Here is a 20527-nt window from a genome sequence, read left to right as displayed (position 1 = left end):
GTCTGCCTACTGTATAAACAGACCGTCTGCACTACATAGGCTTTGAACTGATACAAAATGGTAATAGCAACAAAGGCTTACAGAAAGATTTGAAAAGCCACTAAACTCATAGACACACACCTGATCACGCTGCTTGATCCGTTTATAGACATATTCTGGGAATGGTTCACGAGGAATATATTTTCCTTCTCCAGCTGTAACACTGAACACTCCGCTTTGATAAACCACTTTGCCTCGTAAAATGGTCACAACTGGCACTCCATGGCAGACCATTCCTTCAAAGACATTGAAATCAATAGCATGGTGGTGGGTCTTTGCTGAGATTGTCCTGTATTTGGACAGGAGAACAAATAATATTTAGTCTTCAACATTTTTACCCTTTATACTAGATTATAACATCAGACTAAGATATCTGACCTCTGCAAAAAGTACAAGTGGAAATCCTAACATTAGTTCAGATGTCCATTTTCAGGGGAGGCCCTGCTCTTGGTCCCACCATCCTCGCAAGTATGATTGGCGGGCACAAGAGACAGGGCCTTCTCGGTGGTGCCCCCCCTTCTGTAGCACACACTCCCTAATGAAATTAGATCGGCCCCTTCTCTCCTATCCTTTAGGAAAAAGCTTAAGTTATGGTTGTGGGACCAATCATCCGAGCAGCAGACACAGTGATAATAATGCAAATAATTTACGTCATTGACATTGGACAGACCTCAGATTATGACTCTGGATTTGGATTTGTTTAACTTTTAAACAAATGTTTATATTTGTTGTTTTACCTAATGTTTTAATTGTGATTTTATTGCTACTGTTTGTTTGGCATCTAATGGTTGCCAATTGTGAGCTGCCCTGAGTCTCCCCGTCCCCGTGGGTGGTGGGAAGGACGTGATATAAATGTCTGAAATAAATAAATAAATAAATAAATAAATAAATAAATAAATAATAATATTTGTTATTTTAGAAAGCATGTTCAGTAAGGCTTATGGAATTACTGATCCCGATTGGACCACAATCTATGAAGATATTTTCTTGCACAAGAAAAAAAGAGGATGATACACAAGAGTACTATCACAAGCAGCTTGTGGTGGTGATAACATTTCTCATGCTACTTTGGTGGGATGGAACAAGGAATGGAAAAACATCCATTACTGTTTATTTTCCAGCAGAAAATAAATGGTACATGATACCCTCCCCACATGGAAAATGGGCTGCATTTTATTGTTGAAGAGTTCCCAATTAACTTTAGTGGGACTTCTGATTTTGTTCCCATGACCATGTGGGTGGATATATGTTCTATTTTTATCATCTCTTTATACCTCTTCTGTCCCGTAGTGGAAAGGATATGTTCCACCTCTGGTTTAAAAATAGCTAAAGAGAGCAGGATCCTGAACATTTGCAGTGAGCTCTTTGACAGTAGATTGAGAAGACTCACAGCTTACCTGATGGCAGTCTTTCTCACTTTGGTGATGTGCATTGCAACTTTAATGTAGATTTCTAATTAGTATATACCCATGTTATAAAACCAGTTTTTCATTTTGGGGTACATACTTCTTTCTTGATTTTTCTATATAATTGACTGCCCTAATTACATATTTGGACCTTTTTTGTATGATGTTATCACGTGGGTATCTGTATACAACTGTGATGCCTTGGGAGTGCAAAGTCACACTTCCGAGTGGGCGCTGAACCTCCACCCTCCTATTGTGTTGCTTCCCTTGTATTTTAGTTTTATTTCACAAGTCATCATTACTCAAAGTGTGGGATTAAAACAGATAAATAAATAATTACATCTTCCTTTTTTCAGTGAAAGGAGAGGACATTCCCCTCTCCCTTCGCTATCACAAGCAGGCCACCACAGAAGCACCCAGACCTCATTGCACCAGGTGAGTGATCAGGGTTTTGCCTATCAAGAGCTGAAAATGGCTTCATAGTGGGGAGTTGGAAGACTGGCAACAGATATTGCATGATATCATGTGGTAGGATGACAAGGGGTTGGATCAGATGGCCCTTGGGTTCTTTTTGAGCTCAAATATTCTATGCGGCAAGAATCTGTATGCTACAAAGAAAGACCATGCTATTTCTTTAATTCAACAAAGTGAACTATATAAGAAGCATCTTTTCTTTTAACTCATTATTTTCTACTCTTGTTTTAGTATAAATGTCAGGAATGAACTTGGAAACATATGCATGAACATCATGTGTTGTGCAATTTTTCAGTAGGACAACCATACATTTGTGTACAAATGCAGAGCTTGTTTCTGTGGTATGACAAAATATATCTTACCAAAACATGCCATAGGGTGCATATATGGTGGTGATCATAAACTGGGACTAAGGCCCTTTCCACAATCTGTATAAAATTCCACATTATCTGCTCTGGACTCAGATAACCCAGTTCAAAGCAGATATTCAAAGCAGAATATCTGCCTTGATATTCTGGGTTATATGGCTGTGTTGAAGGGCCCTAAGATGGAACATTATCCTATTATTAGGCAGGAGCCACAGTGGTGCAACTGGTTAAACCCTTGTTCCAACCGAATTGCTGACCTGAAGGCCTGAAGGTTGGCAGCTCCAATCTGCAAGACAGGCGAGCTCCCATCTGTCAACCCCAGCTTCCCATGTGGTGGCATGAAAGAAGCCTCCCACAGGATGGTAACATATCCTTCCTTCCTTCCTTCCTTCCTTCCTTCCTTCCTTCCTTCCTTCCTTCCTTCCTTCCTTCCTTCTTTCTTTCTGAAGGACAATGATTTCTTCAGTGCTCTTTTCTATGCAAAAGTCTTCATGGAAAAGTGGAAAAGAGTGATTAGCGCCATATTGTATGGGTGGACCACTTGCAGGAAAACACTAGGTTTGCCTCAAAATTTTCTTATGGCTAAATTGATTATTAGTTATTTTAAATTAATTAGTAAGTAGTAATAATTAAATGACCAATTCTTACTATAAATGCAGAAGTTTCAACTAAATCCCACTGAAAACTATGGACTTCAGCAATCAAGATTAAATCTCTATTCCTTTATTTGCAGGAGGAGTTAAGTAGCACATCCTGGGGGCAGCAATCCTCCTGAGCTCCTTAGCCATTTCCTTATATTTTGGTTGCAACCCCTAGGGGTAGTGGAAAACCCCTATCCCATTGCCAGAGCTGAATAAAGAGTCAAATATTAGCTTAGTATTTTTCCATCCATTGCGGGTGGTGATGGTGGAGGAGGGTACCATCCTAAACACATGAACAGGCCCGTAGCCAGGATTTCGTTTCGGGGGGGGGGCTAAATTTTTTTCAGGGGGGGTTTCGGGGGCGGGCTGAGTCTGAGTGAAAGAGGGTCTAGCCTAGCAAACCTTTTGTATCATTACCCAATACCCCCATGCATATGGGAAATATTGAGTATGGTGATCAGATCATGATATGAATAAACATAACAGTTTAAATAATGCACCAGTAAGGCCTTTTTGCGAACCACCATGAGAATTTCGGGGGGGGGGGGGCTGAAGCCCCTCAAGCGCCCCCCCCCCCGGCTACATGCCTGCCCAGGAATCAACACAAGAGAATTCAGTGAGGCTTATTTCCAAGTATATTAGCATATTGCAGTCTTAGATCCTCTACTCTATGTTGCACAATGTTTTAACTGGAACTGGAACATGACGTTTATCAATTCTGGTTTTTTACAGACTCACAAAGTAAAATTGCATATGAGTTATTTAGCAAGCCTGGCAAATAATGAGAGGAATAACAAAAGGAAGGAAGGAAGGAAGGAAGGAAGGAAGGAAGGAAGGAAGGAAGGAAGGAAGGAAGGAAGGGCAGCACCAGCCAGAAACTATGGATATGAAAATGGTATGTTGTAGTGAGCAAGAAATTGGAAGCATGAATCTTTTGCATCAAAGAACTAAGAAATGCCCCAGATTGACAGGAAAATGATGCAGCATTTCTGCCTTCAAATTACTAGGAATCTGTGCTTTGTAGGAAGCAAGCAGCTGACATTTTGTAGGCAGAGGAAATCCACACTGTGTTCACACAGAGACTGACTTCTGTTGTTTTTTCTTTGTTCTTCCTTTCATCTAAAATAAGGAAGCGCACAAAACGAAATCTAAAAGAGAATGAAAATATATGATCTTCTTCTGCCTGCAAAAGAAATGCACCACCATCAAATCCTGTTTGTAGAATTGCCATAGCTAAATCCATACAGAAATATTAGAAACTTATAATTCATTTCTCGATCCATAGGGAGAGGCAGGTAAGAAATAATAATGATGCAAAAGATTTGCTGTTGTGGCAGACAAGTGAATTTTTTAAATATATGGCAAAATTACTAAGAGAATAATATAATATTAATTATATTTATTATCTCTAATTCCAAGGTTACACAATTAAGGCTTAGAATACCAGCGCGTATGACAATATAAAACAACGAACAAATACACAGTGGGAGAAATGTATATGTATAAATTATAATTACACAGCATATTGATACAACCCTTGGAAATATTTTGTTTAACTTTAGGTTTGCATTTAATTCCCTTCTTTAACCATGGTGTTATGAGGAAAGACTGTGCACATAGTTGGCTAAATTCATATATATTTATATGAAGAGTTATGGAGGAGAGAAATCAGAATAGGTGGGAGCCATGCCAGCATTTCTGTCCTTCCACCATCTTGTCAGCTCTGCAAAGCCTGAGGTTTGCTGTGCTTTTCTCGTCATGTTTTTTCCCTCAGTGTCTGACTACACTTGCCCTTACTTATCGCGGGGGTTACATTCCAGGATCACCCGCAAAATGTGAAAATCTGGGAAGTAGGCATGCTATATATGTATATTGCATTCTGAGGGCAAGGCAGAAGCGAGGAGAGATAAAGGCACCACACACCTCTTTCTTTTTTTTTGCTAACTACCTCTGCTTTGCTTTGCAATCTCTCTTGATTGGCTGCCTCTCTCCCGAGGGGGAGGTTGAACTCCCTTCCACACTCCATCATTGCCAGGAGACAGGATTAGAATGCCGCTCTGGGCAACGGCTGCCAATCATAAACTGGGAGGCAAAACCCGCAAAACAGCAAGTCCACGAAAAGCGAAACGCAAAGTAGCGAGGGAACACTATATTGCCAAAGGACAGACAGACTTCTACAGCAATGTATATGTATCAGTGCTAACTGGTGATGCTCATATTAGTGAGCTGAATCAACACCATATTTTATCCAGCCTTTAAATGAAGACCCTTCCACACAGCCCTATATCCCAAACTAGCAAGGCAGAAAATCCCACATTATCTGAGTGCGGACTCCAATAACCCAGTTCAAAGCAGATATTGTGGGATATTCTACCTTGATATTCCGGGATATAGGGCTGTGTGGAAGGGCTCTGTGTTGTCCAAGGTGCTTAAGGGCCCTTCCACACAGCCCCATATCCCTGAATACTGCCATATATTGCAGTTCAAAGCAGATAATGTGACATTTTCTGCCTTGATATTCTGGGACACAGAGCTGTGTGTCTAACCTTGAATTAGTTTCAACTCTTTGGATAGTTCTTTTAAAGATATACATGGGAGCTGCAAGTGGTATACATACACATAAAGGCCGTGACAAAGGGGAAGACTGCATATTTTCTTTCCCTTTCTGAGCCCTTCCAAATAGCCCTGTACCCCAGAATATCAAGGCAGAAAATCCCACAATATCTGCTTTGAACTGGGTTATCTGAGTCCACACTCAGATAATGTGGGATTTCCTGCCGTGATATCCTGGGATATAGGGCTGTGTGGTAGGACCCTCTGTCTCCATTTCCCTTATCTTCCATCTTACATTCCCTCAGTTGTTCAAATGTTAAAGCCACCATTGCTAGGCTTTTAGCTATTTTCATATGGGAACACAGGGATACCTGCCTTATGCCAAGTCAGTATTGCCTCCATAATTGTTCATAATTACCTGCATAATTGTGCATAATTCCAGCTCACCAAGCTTTCAGGCAAGACTACTGAAGATCTCTAGCTATACCCTGATGATCTCCCAGTCAATTTCTCAAATTTTCCTTCCAGGAATCAAATGAAATGAGCTGTGGTCAGGGTGGTAGAGCTAAATTATAAGTATAAATATTAATAAGGTAGCACTACATTTGTGACTATGTTTGTAGTGTATCTTTTAAACTTAAATATTTGTTTATAGAAATACTAGGGAAGATGTAACATCAGTGATAAGCATATCAGGAAATAAAAGTGAGGCTCATTGATTAATCTATATCAAGAATGTTCCAGGACTTCTCCAAAGATGTTATTTTAAAAGAAAGAAGGAAAGATGCTCCAAAATTTAATATAAAGAATATGACAGATAAGATTGAAGTCTTAAGCTAAAGTCAGCTTGGCAAATGCAAAAATGAATTATGCAAATGTCAGCATATGTTTGCATCTTTTTAAACATGAAGATTTAAATCTTGGTAGGTGGTAACATCAAAGTGACTGACTACACATGTGAACTAAAGATAGAACTTCCATATCTCACCCAGTGTCTCCTTAAATGCAATAGATTTCAGGGGAGAATGCTGTACAGATGGTAAACTGTATAGCTAAAGAGATTATATATAGAGAGAGGGGTGGGGGAGACCAACTAATGATGACTAGTAAGTCTTCACCAGGTTCAAGAAAAATGCATGCTGCTGTAGTCCATTCAATGTTTTAGTGAAATAGTTTGGCTAGAGTCCACAGAGGACTCATGAGACCTTCCAGATGTTGTTGGACTACAATTCCCAGCAGCCTTAGCCAATGGTGAGGTATTTTGGAAGTTGCAGTCCAACATAAGGAGAACTGTTAGATTCCTACCACTGCATTACAGTGTTTTGATATGACAGTGACAACATTTCCAGAAGAAGAGCAATTCATGTAATATATAACTATTCCTTGCACCTTTAATACATTTTTGGCAGAAAAGAGAGGAGATACATGGAAAAATAAGTGAGAATTCTAAGTGGAGGAAGTTGTCATGTGAAGTCTATAAAATATCATTGAAGAAGCTCAGATAATCATGTGATAAAAGCTTCAGTATTTCTACACCTCAGTTGTTGGCTTTGATACCATAATAATAATAATAATAATAATAATAATAATAATAATAATAATAATCAACTTTATTTATACTCTGCCACCATCTCCCCCAATGGGGACTCAGGGTGACTTGGCCTCAGGGTGAGGCCAAGCCCAAAAAGCAAATTACAATACAGTAAAATACAGTAAAATACAAAAACATGATGAATACAATAAGCAATGAACACAAAACATAAGAATGCAATGAACAATCACAATAACAGTTAGCAGGCCGCATGTACAATAAAATGATTAAAAACTCAGGGTGAGATAAAAGGAGCAGATTATTTGCAAGGGAGAGCTCATAGGAAAACAGGGTAGTAAGTAGGTCTTCGTACAAGGGGGAGGTGTCCTCCAAGGACAAAAGCACTGAGGGGAGCAATAGCATAATGTTGTAGGCTACTCCCCAAAAGCGCAATGGCAGAGCCAGGTCTTGAGATTCTTTTGAAAGCTTTCTAAGGTAGGGGCTTTCCTAATCTCTCCGGGCAATGAGTTCCAGAGTCGAGGGAACTACAACTCCATCTTAACTCCTACCTAGGGTCGGTCCTTGTTGAAGAACTTAGAATTCCTCCTAGATAAAGTTTTAGCAACCTCCCCAGAAGTACAATGGTGGATCAACTCAGCAGAGAATCTGAAGTACCTCCCAAGCAGGGTAAGATGCAGCCATAACTATTAAAGTAATAGGAAAGTGCTTTAAGTGTCTAGTGTACATATATAAAGACTGCTGTGAAAAGGAGTTTCTGGTTTTAATTTTTTTTTACACAGCAGCCATAAGGGATGGAAATGCCAAATTAATAGTAGTATGGTTATGAAGTGGAAGGCAACAGGAAAAGCAAAGTCCACATTGCAAGTGGTTTGATTTAAGGCATAGCCCTTAGTTTGCAGGATTTGAGCCAGGCCGTTGATAACTCTTGGAAGAAGTCTCTCTTCAATAGCGTCACCTAAGTCAAATCTCTTCCTGGCAAATAATAACTACAAATGGTTCACTTGCCCTCCCTTCCACACAATTTGACCTTAAAGGAATCACTATTCCTAATCCTGGACCTCTCAAAATCAAACCTACTTTCACATTAAGATCTCCATATATCAGAATAGCCACATCACAAGAACCATCCAAAGTTCTCCTTATGAGTGATTCTTGCATCCCTGGCTAGATCAGTGTGTGTTGTGCAAGTGAAAAAAAGTCTGAATACAATGGTCAGAGCAAAGAACATATTTAAATGCAGCAAAATGTAGCATCTAAAATCTTTCTTTCTCTGTAGCTCATTCCTCTACAGGTGATATAATTTAGGTGTCATGTTCAAAAACAGCTGTTTCTCAATTCATAAATGCTGCAGTATGAAGCGCCTTTTGATGTCTAAGTGCTCTTTAATGAATATTTCAGTGCAAACATTTCCTGCATTGGCAGGGAAAAGGTTCTTATTTGTCGCATATATTTTAAAAACGACTGTTTTCTCAAATGCATTTTTTTAAAAATTGTCATATTAAAATACTGTTAGTTCAACTCTTTATCAGTAATTCTTATTTGGACTAAATTGTCCTAAAGCTGTTCACATTATTATACTATGGCAGAGATCTTTTACACATTTGATGCAATCTAAATACTGGTTGTCGTGTGTCTTTATTTCATTTCTGAGCTATGTCAACCCTAAGACAAAATTATCATGGGGTTTTCTTGGTAGATTTATTCAGAGTGGGTTTGTCTTGTGTATTGTTAAAATAAAACAAATGGAATTGTTTATAATTATTGGTAATATATTACCGTAAGTTTTGTCTTTTTGGTTTTTGCTTATGTACGTATTGTGAAGTCTTGTCACTGATTTTTCCTCTCCTTTGCTTCAGTTCCCCCTGTTCATAGATTTTCCCAATAGCGTAGACACCTTCCTTTGTATTAGTTTTTTGGGGGAGCTTAAAATCCCCCCAGAGGCCAGTCTTAGTTGATCTATTCCATTTCCCTGTATAGAGCTCTTGCTGAACTCCTCCTCTTTCTATTCTACAGCAGAGCTACTGTGATTTAGGCTTGGCATTGTCTGTTATCCTAGTATTGTCTTGGGCTTGACATTGTCTGGTATCCAAAAACAGGCATCCTTAGCACCTGCATTTAGCAGTATTTTTATACCACCAATCCAAAGGACAACAGAAGCTTTTGGCCTGCCTAAGCTTCACAAGGAAGAAGATTGAGATAGTTATAACCATCATTTTGCACCAGAGGCAAGAGACTTTGAAAGATTCCAGAAAGATGACTGCAACCAGCAAAATCTCCTTTTGTAAGGTATTGTTTTAAGTCACCTTATGATAGTCCCGGGTAGAGTTAACCCTTTATTCATCTTGTTTCAGTAAACTCATTTGGTTATATTTTCATCTTGGATAGCTATCTGGACACTGAAAAGAGCTCCGGGATGCACAGTAATCCAGACTATTTTGGAAAGTATAGATGCAGCCTTAGTCACATTGTTGTTATTATTACATTTATTTATACCCCGCTTTTTCTCTCCACAAGGAGACTCAAAGTGGGGAGCAATTGCATGAAGCACTTTCCCTTGCTCTGACTCTTATTTTGCGCTGCTTCACAGAGAGATATTCAGCACATTGGGTCTACAACACCAGCACCCTGTTTCGGATTGCTTTCTCATGGGATATGGGAGGGCCTAGATGTCACTGCTATCTTCACATGAAGCACCTAAAAAGGAGAGGTTTCTATTTGGAGGGAGGCTTTCCACATGACAATGATCACAGCTTTCTAAGGATTGTTGCCTGTGTGGAGTTTCTCCATAAACAGGAACCTCTAAAGATGAACTGAGAAGTAACCCATGAAGCCTTTTCCTGGAAAGAGACAGGCATCTTATTTTGCTTATCCATGTAGGGAAGGATCATGAAACCATTCTGAATGATGACTCTTGAGATACATGCCTATAGTCATTGGGTTGGATTTCATAGGCCTGAAGAATGTCCTGTGATTTTAAAATAATTTTCCTAAGCCATGTGCTCCCTCTTCTGGCGAAGTATATGGTCTAGCAACTAGTCAGTATTGCCACATTTTCAGTGTTAAGTCAAGACCTCTGCTTACTCAGGCATTTGATTGGATATGATTTCAATGTTTAGCGCGCCCTTTCTTGTTTCTTTGTTTATGCTTTATTGCTTTTATAGCACAGTACGTGATGGTTTTGATCATAATCTTGTACTGCAGGAATTTGCACACTATGTGTACTGCAAGTATTTTCAAGGATGAAAGGCAGTTTAGGAATATTTTTAATAATAAATAATAAACTGAATAATAAACTGAAGATTTAGCCAATGAAATTCAGCAACAAAAAAGTCACTAACAGGCAAGTTAGTTAAAGAATTCCCCCTCTCCCTCACTTATCTTAGTTCACAGCACCCCACACAAGTTAAATAATATCAAGACCAACAAAAGAAACCGACTGATGGATGGACAAAGAAGTCACTAAGCAGGTAAGTTAAATAATTAGTTTTTTTGTTTATTAAATACAGTTATATATTACAATTACACATTTTTGACATTTAAACTATAAATAGTGAGAAATTGTGTTTTTTTTTCCCTTGAAGTGACACCCCACCCGAGTTGTGCTCGGTTTTTTGTTGAATTTTGACACACCAAGCTCAAAAGGTTGCCCATCACTGATCTAGTATAGCAAAAAGAGAATAGTGTTTTGCTCAAAGACTTAATGAGAGTAGTAGGTTAGGCATAATGGCATCACTGAATCTTATCATTTACCTTGTGTGCACAGCCTATGAAGGACAACATACTCAGACATCAAATATCATTAGCTGGCAATGGTAGAGAGGGGCACAGGGCTCTGCAGAACAGCAGCCTGTGAGTTAGGAAGTCCCCTTATGCTAAATCAGATCTCTATCTGCATTGATTGCTGGAGGTTGTCCAGTGTTTCAGACAGAGATATTTCCTAGTCTTAATTGGAGATATCAGGAACAGAATGTGGGACCTTCAACATGTACAGCATATGCTCTGCCCCAAACTAATTATGCTCCCTTAAAATCTGCAGTCATCCTTCACTTCAGAGATGGTTCTGGGAAAGCTGGCATAGAATTAGAAACTTACCTTGGGCAGAGAAACAACTAGTTATGGCACAATTAATTGCTAAAGTATTCTCAGCAAAGTATGTGATAGTTCTTGGTACATCACTTAGATATTTTTAGACATCGGAATATGGGCATAAGCTAGTCGGCAATTGCCTGGGGATCATTTTTAATCACTCACCATCTTCAGGAAAATAGCAATTAGTGTAAAAGTACAAGCACTGTTGTTTTCCTATATGGTCAGCAGTCCAGATAGTTTTTTTAAAATGTTCTTACTAAACAAAACCCTTCCCGCAGATATGCTGTGGTTAGCACTGTATACCCTGTGAATAATTCAAGGAGGACATCATTTCGTCATCAGGATTTATGTCTAAAAATGTGTTCCTATTGCTTTGCCAACAGGCAGGATGGGCAGATGGGATCTGATTACTCAGGCCATACCTACCTTGTAGCTTTTGGGTCCCAAATAACAATGTCAGCATCAGAGCCAACAGCAATTCTTCCCTTTCTTGGGTACATGTTAAAGATTTTAGCTGCATTTGTGCTGGTAACCGCTACAAATCTATTTTCATCCATCTTGCCACTATGCTGCAAAAGAGTAATGGGAAAATCCAAGAACACATATTAATAAAGTAGGAAATCAATAGGAGGTTGGGAAAGAGGTTTGTTTCCTGTTAGCAAAACAGTCAAGTGGGCATACATGCACACATACACATACACCCAATTGCCTCATGTGGAAATCTGCTGTCCAGGATATTTAATTTTTTAAAAAACAATTGGGTTGCTGTAAATTTTTTGGGCTATATGGCCATGTTCCAGAAGCATTCTCTCTTGACGTTTTACTCGCATTTATGGCAGCCATCCTCAGAGGTTATGAGGTCTGACAATTGGTAACACATTGAAGAATACAAATGGGGATAGGGACATAAGACTAAAAAAATAAACTAGTGGACAATCACGGGGTTGCGAAAAAGCCAGTGAGTCTCCAAGCTGCTATATGCTCCGTAAGTTTGGAAACTTCAGTAAAAACATTGACCTCCCCAAATTGGCTTGACATATCTATGGGTCAATGTAAGTATTGGACCTTAACTCTTATTCAAAAAGGAAGCATCCCCTTCTCTTAAAGTGGAGAAAGAGTGGAGAAAGAGTAACATTTTTGCCACGTATATAATTTATGAATGCCAGGTGTGAAAATGGTGGCAATGGTAGATAGGTGCAACTGGCCCCTGAGAGATGTTGGGGAATTACTCTCAACTTATCCATGGGCCATACCAAAATCCATAATTATGGTCCCAAAATCTGCCCTTGACTTATACATGAGGTCGGTTAATACATGAGTATATGGTAAGTATAATAGCGTTCTCTTCTTTATGTTCCAACTAGTATATAAAAGGGAATGTCACTGATATACAGAATAAAACCCAGTCTTTATGACTAGTAGTTATTGATAGCTTTATACTTCACTGTAACTCTTTCCAAATAACTGTGTTTATCCATCTTGATGGTGCCTAATTTCCTTTTAGGACTATCCAAGTGGGTGGTCATTGCTTCCTCTTTGCAAATACTGCAGATGTATTTTGTACACCTTTGGGAATAGATCCATATTTCCTTAAAGTTGGATAGTGTATGAAACTAAAATGTAATCACTTATTTGCTATTTATTTATTTATGAACTTCAAATCTCATTTTTCAAGATAAAAATGTTTAAGTGGGTGACCAAAAGCCAGAAAGAGTTTTAAAGTTACACAGCTTTACCTTGAATGCAACCCCAAACAAATGAAATAACCATCAGAAAGCATAGAATCCCACTGTTGAAGGAGCTCCATTGGCTGCCAGTTTGAGTCCGTTTCTGGGCACAATTCAAAATGCTGGTTATGACCTTTAAAACCTTATACAGCTCAGGTCCAGGCTATTTTGCTGATCACACCTCCTTGTACAAACCTGCCTGAGTCCTGAGACCTTCAGGAGAGGCCCTTCTCTCGGTCCCACCTCTATCTCAAGCATGATTGGTGGAAATGAGAGAGCAGACCTTCCTTCTCAGTGGCTGCCCCTTGACTCTGGGACTCTCTTCCAGGAAAGCCAGAATGGCCTCCTCCCTGCTATCCTTCCAGCAGCAGGCTAAAACCTTTCTATTCAGACAGGCTTTTAAAGTAGGATTCATAGCTAAGAGCACAGGGGGTACTGTGCTCTTAGCTATGAATAGGTTTTTAATTGGGTTTAAGGGTTTATTTTTAAATCTGTTCATGTTTAATTACATAAATAATAATAATAATAATAATAATAATAATAATAATAATAATAATAACATTATTTATATTCCGTCCTATCTCCCCAAGGGGGGTTCAGGGTGGATTCCAACATACAACAGTAAACATTCAGTGCCTCCATAAACAGACAAATATCAACACAATAATCCCAGAGGAACCCTACACATCAAAACAATGTAAGAGTCTAGCATCAATAAATTAAACCCAACGTAATCAAACAAAAATTGTATAAGGGCCTAAAATCTGAACATAAAAGCATTCATCTTAATTTATAGAAGCCAATTATAAAGTATATTATAGTATTATAATTAAATTATGTTTTAATGTATGCATATTTTAAGATTTTAATTGTATTGGTTTTATTATGAGCTGTTTTGAGTCTCTTTTTTGGAGAGAAAAAGCAGGAGGAGGAGGAGGAGGAGGAGGAGGAGGAGGAGGAGGAGGAGGAGAATGAGAATTCGGAGCAACATGATCCTAAAATCCATCATTATATCTGAGAGTAAAATAAACACAACTTACCACTCCCTTTTCCCATATAACTGACATCCTGTCCTCCAGACCATTTAGTCCGTTTGGAATCTTTCTGAAATCATCCTTTCCCAAAGCTTTCTGGCAGATATCAAAGGTGCAATTATCTGTGCCTGTCACAGTTAGGTCACCACTAAAAAAGATAAGAATTCTTTCTGAGAATATACATTAACCAGGTGTGTGTGTTTTTAACGCACTGTATGTCACTTCCACTCCCAGAATAACCTTGCCCTTTTACTTGCTTCAGTGCCTGAATATGTACAAGCAAGCATAGCTGGTTACTGAATATGTTAAAGAATAGTTTTGGAAAGCAGAGAACAGAACACCCATTGAGATAGTAAAGGAGCAGAGATCACAGGGCAATTCAAAGGGATCTAATGGTTTTTATGGAGTACAATCTGAAAGCATAATTCTGCTTCGATCAGAATAGACTGAAGGTTTTTAAATGAAGCAGAGAACTACATGGAGGAGAAAAGTCCCATTATGTTCACAGATTTCTGCTACCCTGGTGTTGGCTTTAACACCTATTTTTTCCATGGAGCCTGCGGCTACATTGGTAGTTGTCCTGTAACACTTAAAAGGATGCTAGCTGGGGACTATGGGGATTTTTGTTCGAAAAAGTGATTGTTCTAAGAGATGCTGAAAACCAGCTGGAAGTTGGGCAATGGTGAGAGATGTATGAATGATCCCACTGATAAAGTCTACTTTTGGTATCCTGTGTGAATTTATTTACAGAATATATGTAGAATGAAATGATATGCTAGGGGCATATGACTATGGCCTGTCCCCTCTATATACAAGTCTTCTTCTTCATGGTAAATTATCTCAATGTTGCCCATAAATCATTACAAGATTTATAATCTTACTTACTTTGCTAGAAGGTTCATGAGAAAGTCTGGAGTAGTTGAATCTGGTCTCAATGGTGGGCCCATTACATAAGCTGCAGCATGATGCCATTCCTTATGCCAATAGTGAGTGCCATCTAACCCAAGACCGGCAGCTATAGGTTCTCCATATACAACTTTCCCTAAGACAAAACATATGTATGAAATGTTGTTTATTCGTTCAGTTGCTTCTGACTCTTTGTAACCTCATGGACCAACCCACACCAGAGCTCCCTGTTGGCCGTCACCACCCTCAGTCCTTCAGAGTTAAGCCAGTCACTTCAAGGATACCATCCATCTTGCCCTTGGTTGGCCCCTCTTCTTTTTTCCTTCCATTTCCCCCAGCATCATTGTCTTCTCTAAGCTTTCCTGCCTTCTTATGATGTGGCCAAAGTACTTCATCTTTGCCTCTAATATCCTTTCCTCCAATGAGCAGTTGGGCTTTATTTCCTGAAGTATGAACTGGTTGGATTTCTTTGCTCAGTCTTCCTTAAGGTCCAGCTCTTACATCAATAAGGTGATGTATGAAATGTATCAAATGCATCAATGTTAAGAAGGACAAAGGGTTTACTGGAAATACCAGCATGAAGGAGCACATAGCAAAATACATAAAAGAATGGGTTGGCTCCATACTTTATAGACCGATAGTAGGCCCACTAAAATTAATGCTCATTGTCATCTTATGTCTTACTGATTTCACTGGATCTACTCTACATACAACTAAGGGTATGGTTCTAACTGGACAAGGAACAATTAACTTGATGCTAGGCCAGCTGAAGCTGTGGTGGATCTAAACCTCTCCAAAGTTAGGGATGCTAAACATTATTTGGGACCATTCTTGCCCTAACTTAACCTTGTGCCAACATTGTGGCTGTGTATGTGATTTGAGGACTTTGGTTCCTTTGTGGCTCTTCTGCCGACATATCCTACTCTGCTGAATTCTGCTGGCAGAAGAACATTTCCAGTGACATAAGAGACTTATGTCTAATCCTAATAGTATGGCATTGACTGTATGTTTTTAAGAGGAAGAAAGAAAGCCCAAATTCACAATAGACCACCAGTGCTGATTTAAGGAGTCAACTATATAGGGGATGGTGTCCTACTCGATTATAGAATTCTGTAGATCAACAACAGGCCCCTAAACATGGTTTGATAATGAACAGGCAACTAATGCAGTTTCCTCAGAACTGGTGCAGTATATACACATATACACATAGCATGGGGATCCACTGAATCTCTAGCCTGCTACATTCTGTAGTAGCTGCAATTGACAAGCTAGGCACAAGAACAGCCCCACTTTTACAGTCTACTTACTGTTTAGTTACATCATACATCAAGGTGACTAGAGACCTCTAAGAATAAAGAAATTTCTATGTCAGTCTTAATTTAAAGATAACTCTTGAAAAAAAGGATGGTGGTGTTTCATTCTTGGTCCAACTAATTATCGTAAGACTTACTGTATGTAACTGTTAACATGCTGAGATCTTGTCAAACATATGTAGCCTAAATTTCAATAGTGAATCATGTTGGGGTGAGAATGATGTGGTGCTTTTATTGCTTTTGTGATGTCTTATACTGTTTAATGTTTTTTATCTATTATGTTTTATGTATACTGATTTGTTGGAAACCGCCTTGAATTGCCAATTGGCTAAGAAAGGCAGTATACAAATAGAGTAAATAAATAAATAAATAATTCTTTATTTACTCATTAGATTGATTAAAAGTAACATTTAAAAAGTGTCCCCTATAGAAGTAGATTGTTTATCTAGTCAGAATAATCTTCCCCATTTGGAACCCGCTAGATGTGATGGCCACAGTAGTCCTTTCTCACAGACTGAGAATAGTGGGGGATGTAGTCTCCAAAACTGTGAGACACCAGTTTGGGGATAGCTGATCTGTAGTATATTTGCAAATACACAGACAAACAGTCATAATGCGAAAACGTGTGTGTTTGTTCTTACAAAATCATTCTGTACAGAATTTATCAGTACAGACTTACAACTGGGACAACACAATGCAGGGTACATAACCTACCCTTTCCAGTTTTGATGCTTTTGAATTGCCTTGGGATTTTTTTTTTTTTGCTTTGACCTACATAATTTAGCTGATTTTACATTTTCTTACATTTGATTCTGTAACCACATCATTCAGTTACCTTGCAAAGGCAAAGAACCACACGCATTGGAATGAACTCCACAGCATTGTCAACAGTGACATCCAGTGGATAAAACCAATGTAACATAATACAGAAAAGAGGGATTTCTTTCAGATTTTAATATTAAGTCCTATATTTGTAACACATCAATATTCATTACTTAGAGCAGACTAACCCCATGTGGTGCCCAACTATACTTTTGCTCATGCTTTGGTACTACTTATAACTATTACTCATTAGCAATAGGAGGTAATGCTGCAGTGTTGGGTGTGCTATGTTCCATCACATTTACTGCTGCGTTTATCTAGATTCCTCTATCTCATGCCATTGCAAGTTTCAGATAAATACCTCTATCTTTATCTATAGTGTTTGAGAAAGCTGGTGCCCTAATTCTGTCAGACAAGAGGAAAAGTTTTCAACTCTCTTTTTAGGACTGCTTTCATTTTAAAGTACAGTGGGCCCTCAGTATCTACTGGGGTTTGGGTCCAAGACCCCTGTGGATAACAAAATTCAAGAATGCACAAATCCCATTACATGTAATGGTGCAGTACAATGGTGTCCCTTATATAAAATAGAGAAATTGAGGGTTTGGTTTTTGGATTTTCTCTCTCTCTCTTGGAATATTTTCAAACCCTGGATAAGTTCTTGTGGGTTTTTCGGGCTATATGGCCATGTTCTAGAGGCATTTCTCCTGATGTTTCGCCTGCATCTATGGCAAGCATCCTCAGAGGTGAGTCCTCTGAGGATGCTTGCCATAGATACAGGTGAAACGTCTATTAGATTTCTGGGAATTGAAGGCCAAAAAATCTGGGGACCATAGGGTAGGGAATAACTGCTTTTGATGAAAACTAGTTGAGGTCCAATCCCTGCCTTTTCCCTTTGAAAAATCTGATAACAGGTGATGGGAAAGACTTTTCTGCACAAGGCTCCACAAAGCCATCACTTAATTTGGAATGAGCTTGGCAGCTTTCCTTGGTCTTTACAAAACTTGGAACAGCGCTCTTTCGGCTGGAGCGTTCTGGCTGGAGAGCAAAAAAGTTGCTCTCCAAACTCTTTAGCACATAGTCATAATACTAAGAAAGAAGATGATAATGGCATGGAAGATATGAAGGATTTTACATCTGATCACTCTGTGGACAGGAAGTCCCCTCTTCCTTTAAACGATCCAACACAAAACTGCTTCTCTACACACAGAATTGCCTTCCTCCACTTTTTTTATGTCCATGCACTACCACTTACAAAAAACACCAGTTCCTGTACTTTGGAATTTAAATAGCTGTTTTCTGGGTACATAAGCAAAGTACTTTTTTTCCCAGCCAGAAGGCAAACAACCCAATTTTTACTCAAACCGATAACTTCTTGCACCTATCTGAAAAGAAGGGTCAGGCCCTGATTCTAGACACCTTCAAGAATTTTTAACAGGAAAGTTACCTTGCCTCCGAGCATCTGCAATCACCTTGGCCGCAGATTTGCTCATCACATGAACTACAAAGAGAGGACAGTTCACTGAGCTGGCAATGGTGATTGCTCTCTGGGTGGCTTCTGCTTCCACTTCTTCTGGGCGACTCAGTTCATGCCCCTCGGGACCAGTTATTCCTAGGGCTAACATTTTTTTTGCACCCTAAAAGGGAACAATGTGAGAAACATCTCAGTGTTAGCAACAGCAAGATAATGTGCTTCTCTGCAACTGTTCTCCAGCTCATATTTGCTTTGTAGATATTAAAATACCCCTTCCTCAAGAATCCTGAACTAATATCAGTAGGTACAGGATTTAACAGGAAACATCTTAGTCAGCCCTCACTGATGTTAGGAGCACAAAACACTGTGCAAAAGTGAAAACTATTAGTAAAAAATGCTATTTTTAATCTGAGAGAAAGAGCATTATTTTTTTTAAATATAGCTATTTTTAACCTGAAAGAACAAGAGCCCCCAGTGGTGCAATGGGTTAAACACTTGTGCCAGCAGCACTGCTGACCAAAAGGTTGGTGGTTTGAATCTGGGGAGTGGGATGAGCTTTCATTTGTCAGCTCCAGCTTCTCATGCAGGGACATGAGAGAAGCCTCCCACATGATGGCAAAACATCAGGGTGTCCCCTGTGTAATGTCCTTGCAGATGGTCAATTCTCTCACATCAGAAGCAACTTGGACTTTCTCAAGTTGCTCCTGACATGAAAAAAACTGATAGAACATCTTTGTAGGAGTGTCTAGGTCCTACAGCATAAGTCTATGGTTGACTTCTGCTGGAAAATGGCTATAGAATTGCACTGGGGGAGAGGGGATGAGAGGAAGTGCCAGTCTCCCTCTTAAAGGGAGAGAAGAAGAATCACACACTGCTTTAATATCCCCAGGCCCAGGAGAAGATCATAGACCCTCCCTCCATTCCAACACTATTCCGGCTTCAGAGAGAGAGAAGAATCATGCACAGATTCAATACACAAAGGCCCAGAAGCACCCAACCGAACTGCCACTGCCCTATCCTCGGGGGGGGGGGGGCGTGTTTGGACTTCATTTCCTTCTAAACTGCTCTCTCCTTTTCTTTTTTTGCCATGCCTCAATCTATTTATAAGCTTGAGATAATTGTTTTATTGTTCTTATACTTGAAAAGCGCCATGTACAATGATGGTAATTAATCAATACGGTATGACCCCAGTAACTACAATTTCACTAACCACAGGGATTGTTCCTTGCACCAGGCTGCCAACTCCTACAGAGCTAAGGCATGGACATAGGTGAGGGCAGTGGGAGACTGAGCTCCCAAAAGTAGCTTCTTCCCAGCTGCCAAATCCAGTGAGGAGTCTGGATTTGCTTCAATGCTTCTCCTGGTTGAAGAAGAGGTACTTCATTACAGGGGTGGGAAGTGGGCAAGTTGTGTATAGACTCCTCTATATAACTGGCTGTTTGTGTGTGGGCTCCTCTATATGAAAATGATTCTTCATGAAATGCTTGAAGACCTCTCCTTCAGTCTGGTGCCAAATTTTTAATACTGGGGGAGGAAGAACTAGTGGACAATGGTAACACACATTCCTCTCAGGCCTAAGCAAACATGATTGAGAACGTCACAGGGTAGAACTCTGAAGAGATACTATTCTAAACTATTGGGGAAGACACTCACATATAATGCTAAAGTCAGTAAATTACCTCTGCAATCAAATCCCCATTCTCTGCATGGACTTGAGCAATTGCTCCAATTTCTTTGCACTGAGAAAAGGCTGCATGCAATTCTGGGTCTCCCACCATATAGAGATCTTTATAGGCCATAAACATCTTGAAAGAATTGACGCCTTTTTCCTGGGCAAGAATTTTCATCTCTTCTTTGACCTAAAAAAGGAGAAAGATCTGAAATATCCACAGCATTAACAACAACAACAACAACAACACTTTATTTATATTCTTCTAACTTTATTCCAATTTTAAATAATGGCAATAATGGCAATTAAATTGGATTCAGTTTTTCTCTTTGATGATTCATTACATCAATATCTTCACTTAAAACAATAGATCCAATAGGCAGGACAAGGGGTTGCAAACACAACTGGACATATTCTTGTCTCCCCCACATGCCTGAAGAGCTGCTATGGGTGCACTTACACA

The 20527-nt window shown here is 39.3% G+C and overlaps 1 protein-coding gene across 2 annotated transcripts in view; it reads right to left on the bottom strand.

Annotated features, from left to right (window-relative positions):
- The window catches only part of DPYS (dihydropyrimidinase), a 40855-nt gene that overhangs the window by 7341 nt on the left and 12987 nt on the right, over positions 1 to 20527 (bottom strand). For both annotated transcript variants that reach the window (XM_067467332.1, XM_060775757.2), the window contains exons 3-8: positions 20075 to 20254; positions 18369 to 18558; positions 14769 to 14925; positions 13890 to 14031; positions 11549 to 11691; positions 121 to 328 (exon numbers count right to left, since the gene is read on the bottom strand). In XM_067467332.1, the coding sequence (XP_067323433.1) occupies positions 121 to 328; positions 11549 to 11691; positions 13890 to 14031; positions 14769 to 14925; positions 18369 to 18558; positions 20075 to 20254 (1020 nt within the window). The remainder of the gene's footprint in view (positions 1 to 120; positions 329 to 11548; positions 11692 to 13889; positions 14032 to 14768; positions 14926 to 18368; positions 18559 to 20074; positions 20255 to 20527) is intronic.

This window comes from Anolis sagrei, chromosome 4 (assembly GCF_037176765.1).
Source record: "Anolis sagrei isolate rAnoSag1 chromosome 4, rAnoSag1.mat, whole genome shotgun sequence".
Classification (NCBI taxonomy): Eukaryota; Metazoa; Chordata; class Lepidosauria; order Squamata; family Dactyloidae; genus Anolis; species Anolis sagrei.
Note: the sequence above shows the minus strand (reverse complement) of the source record. Positions and strands in the feature narration are given on the sequence as shown.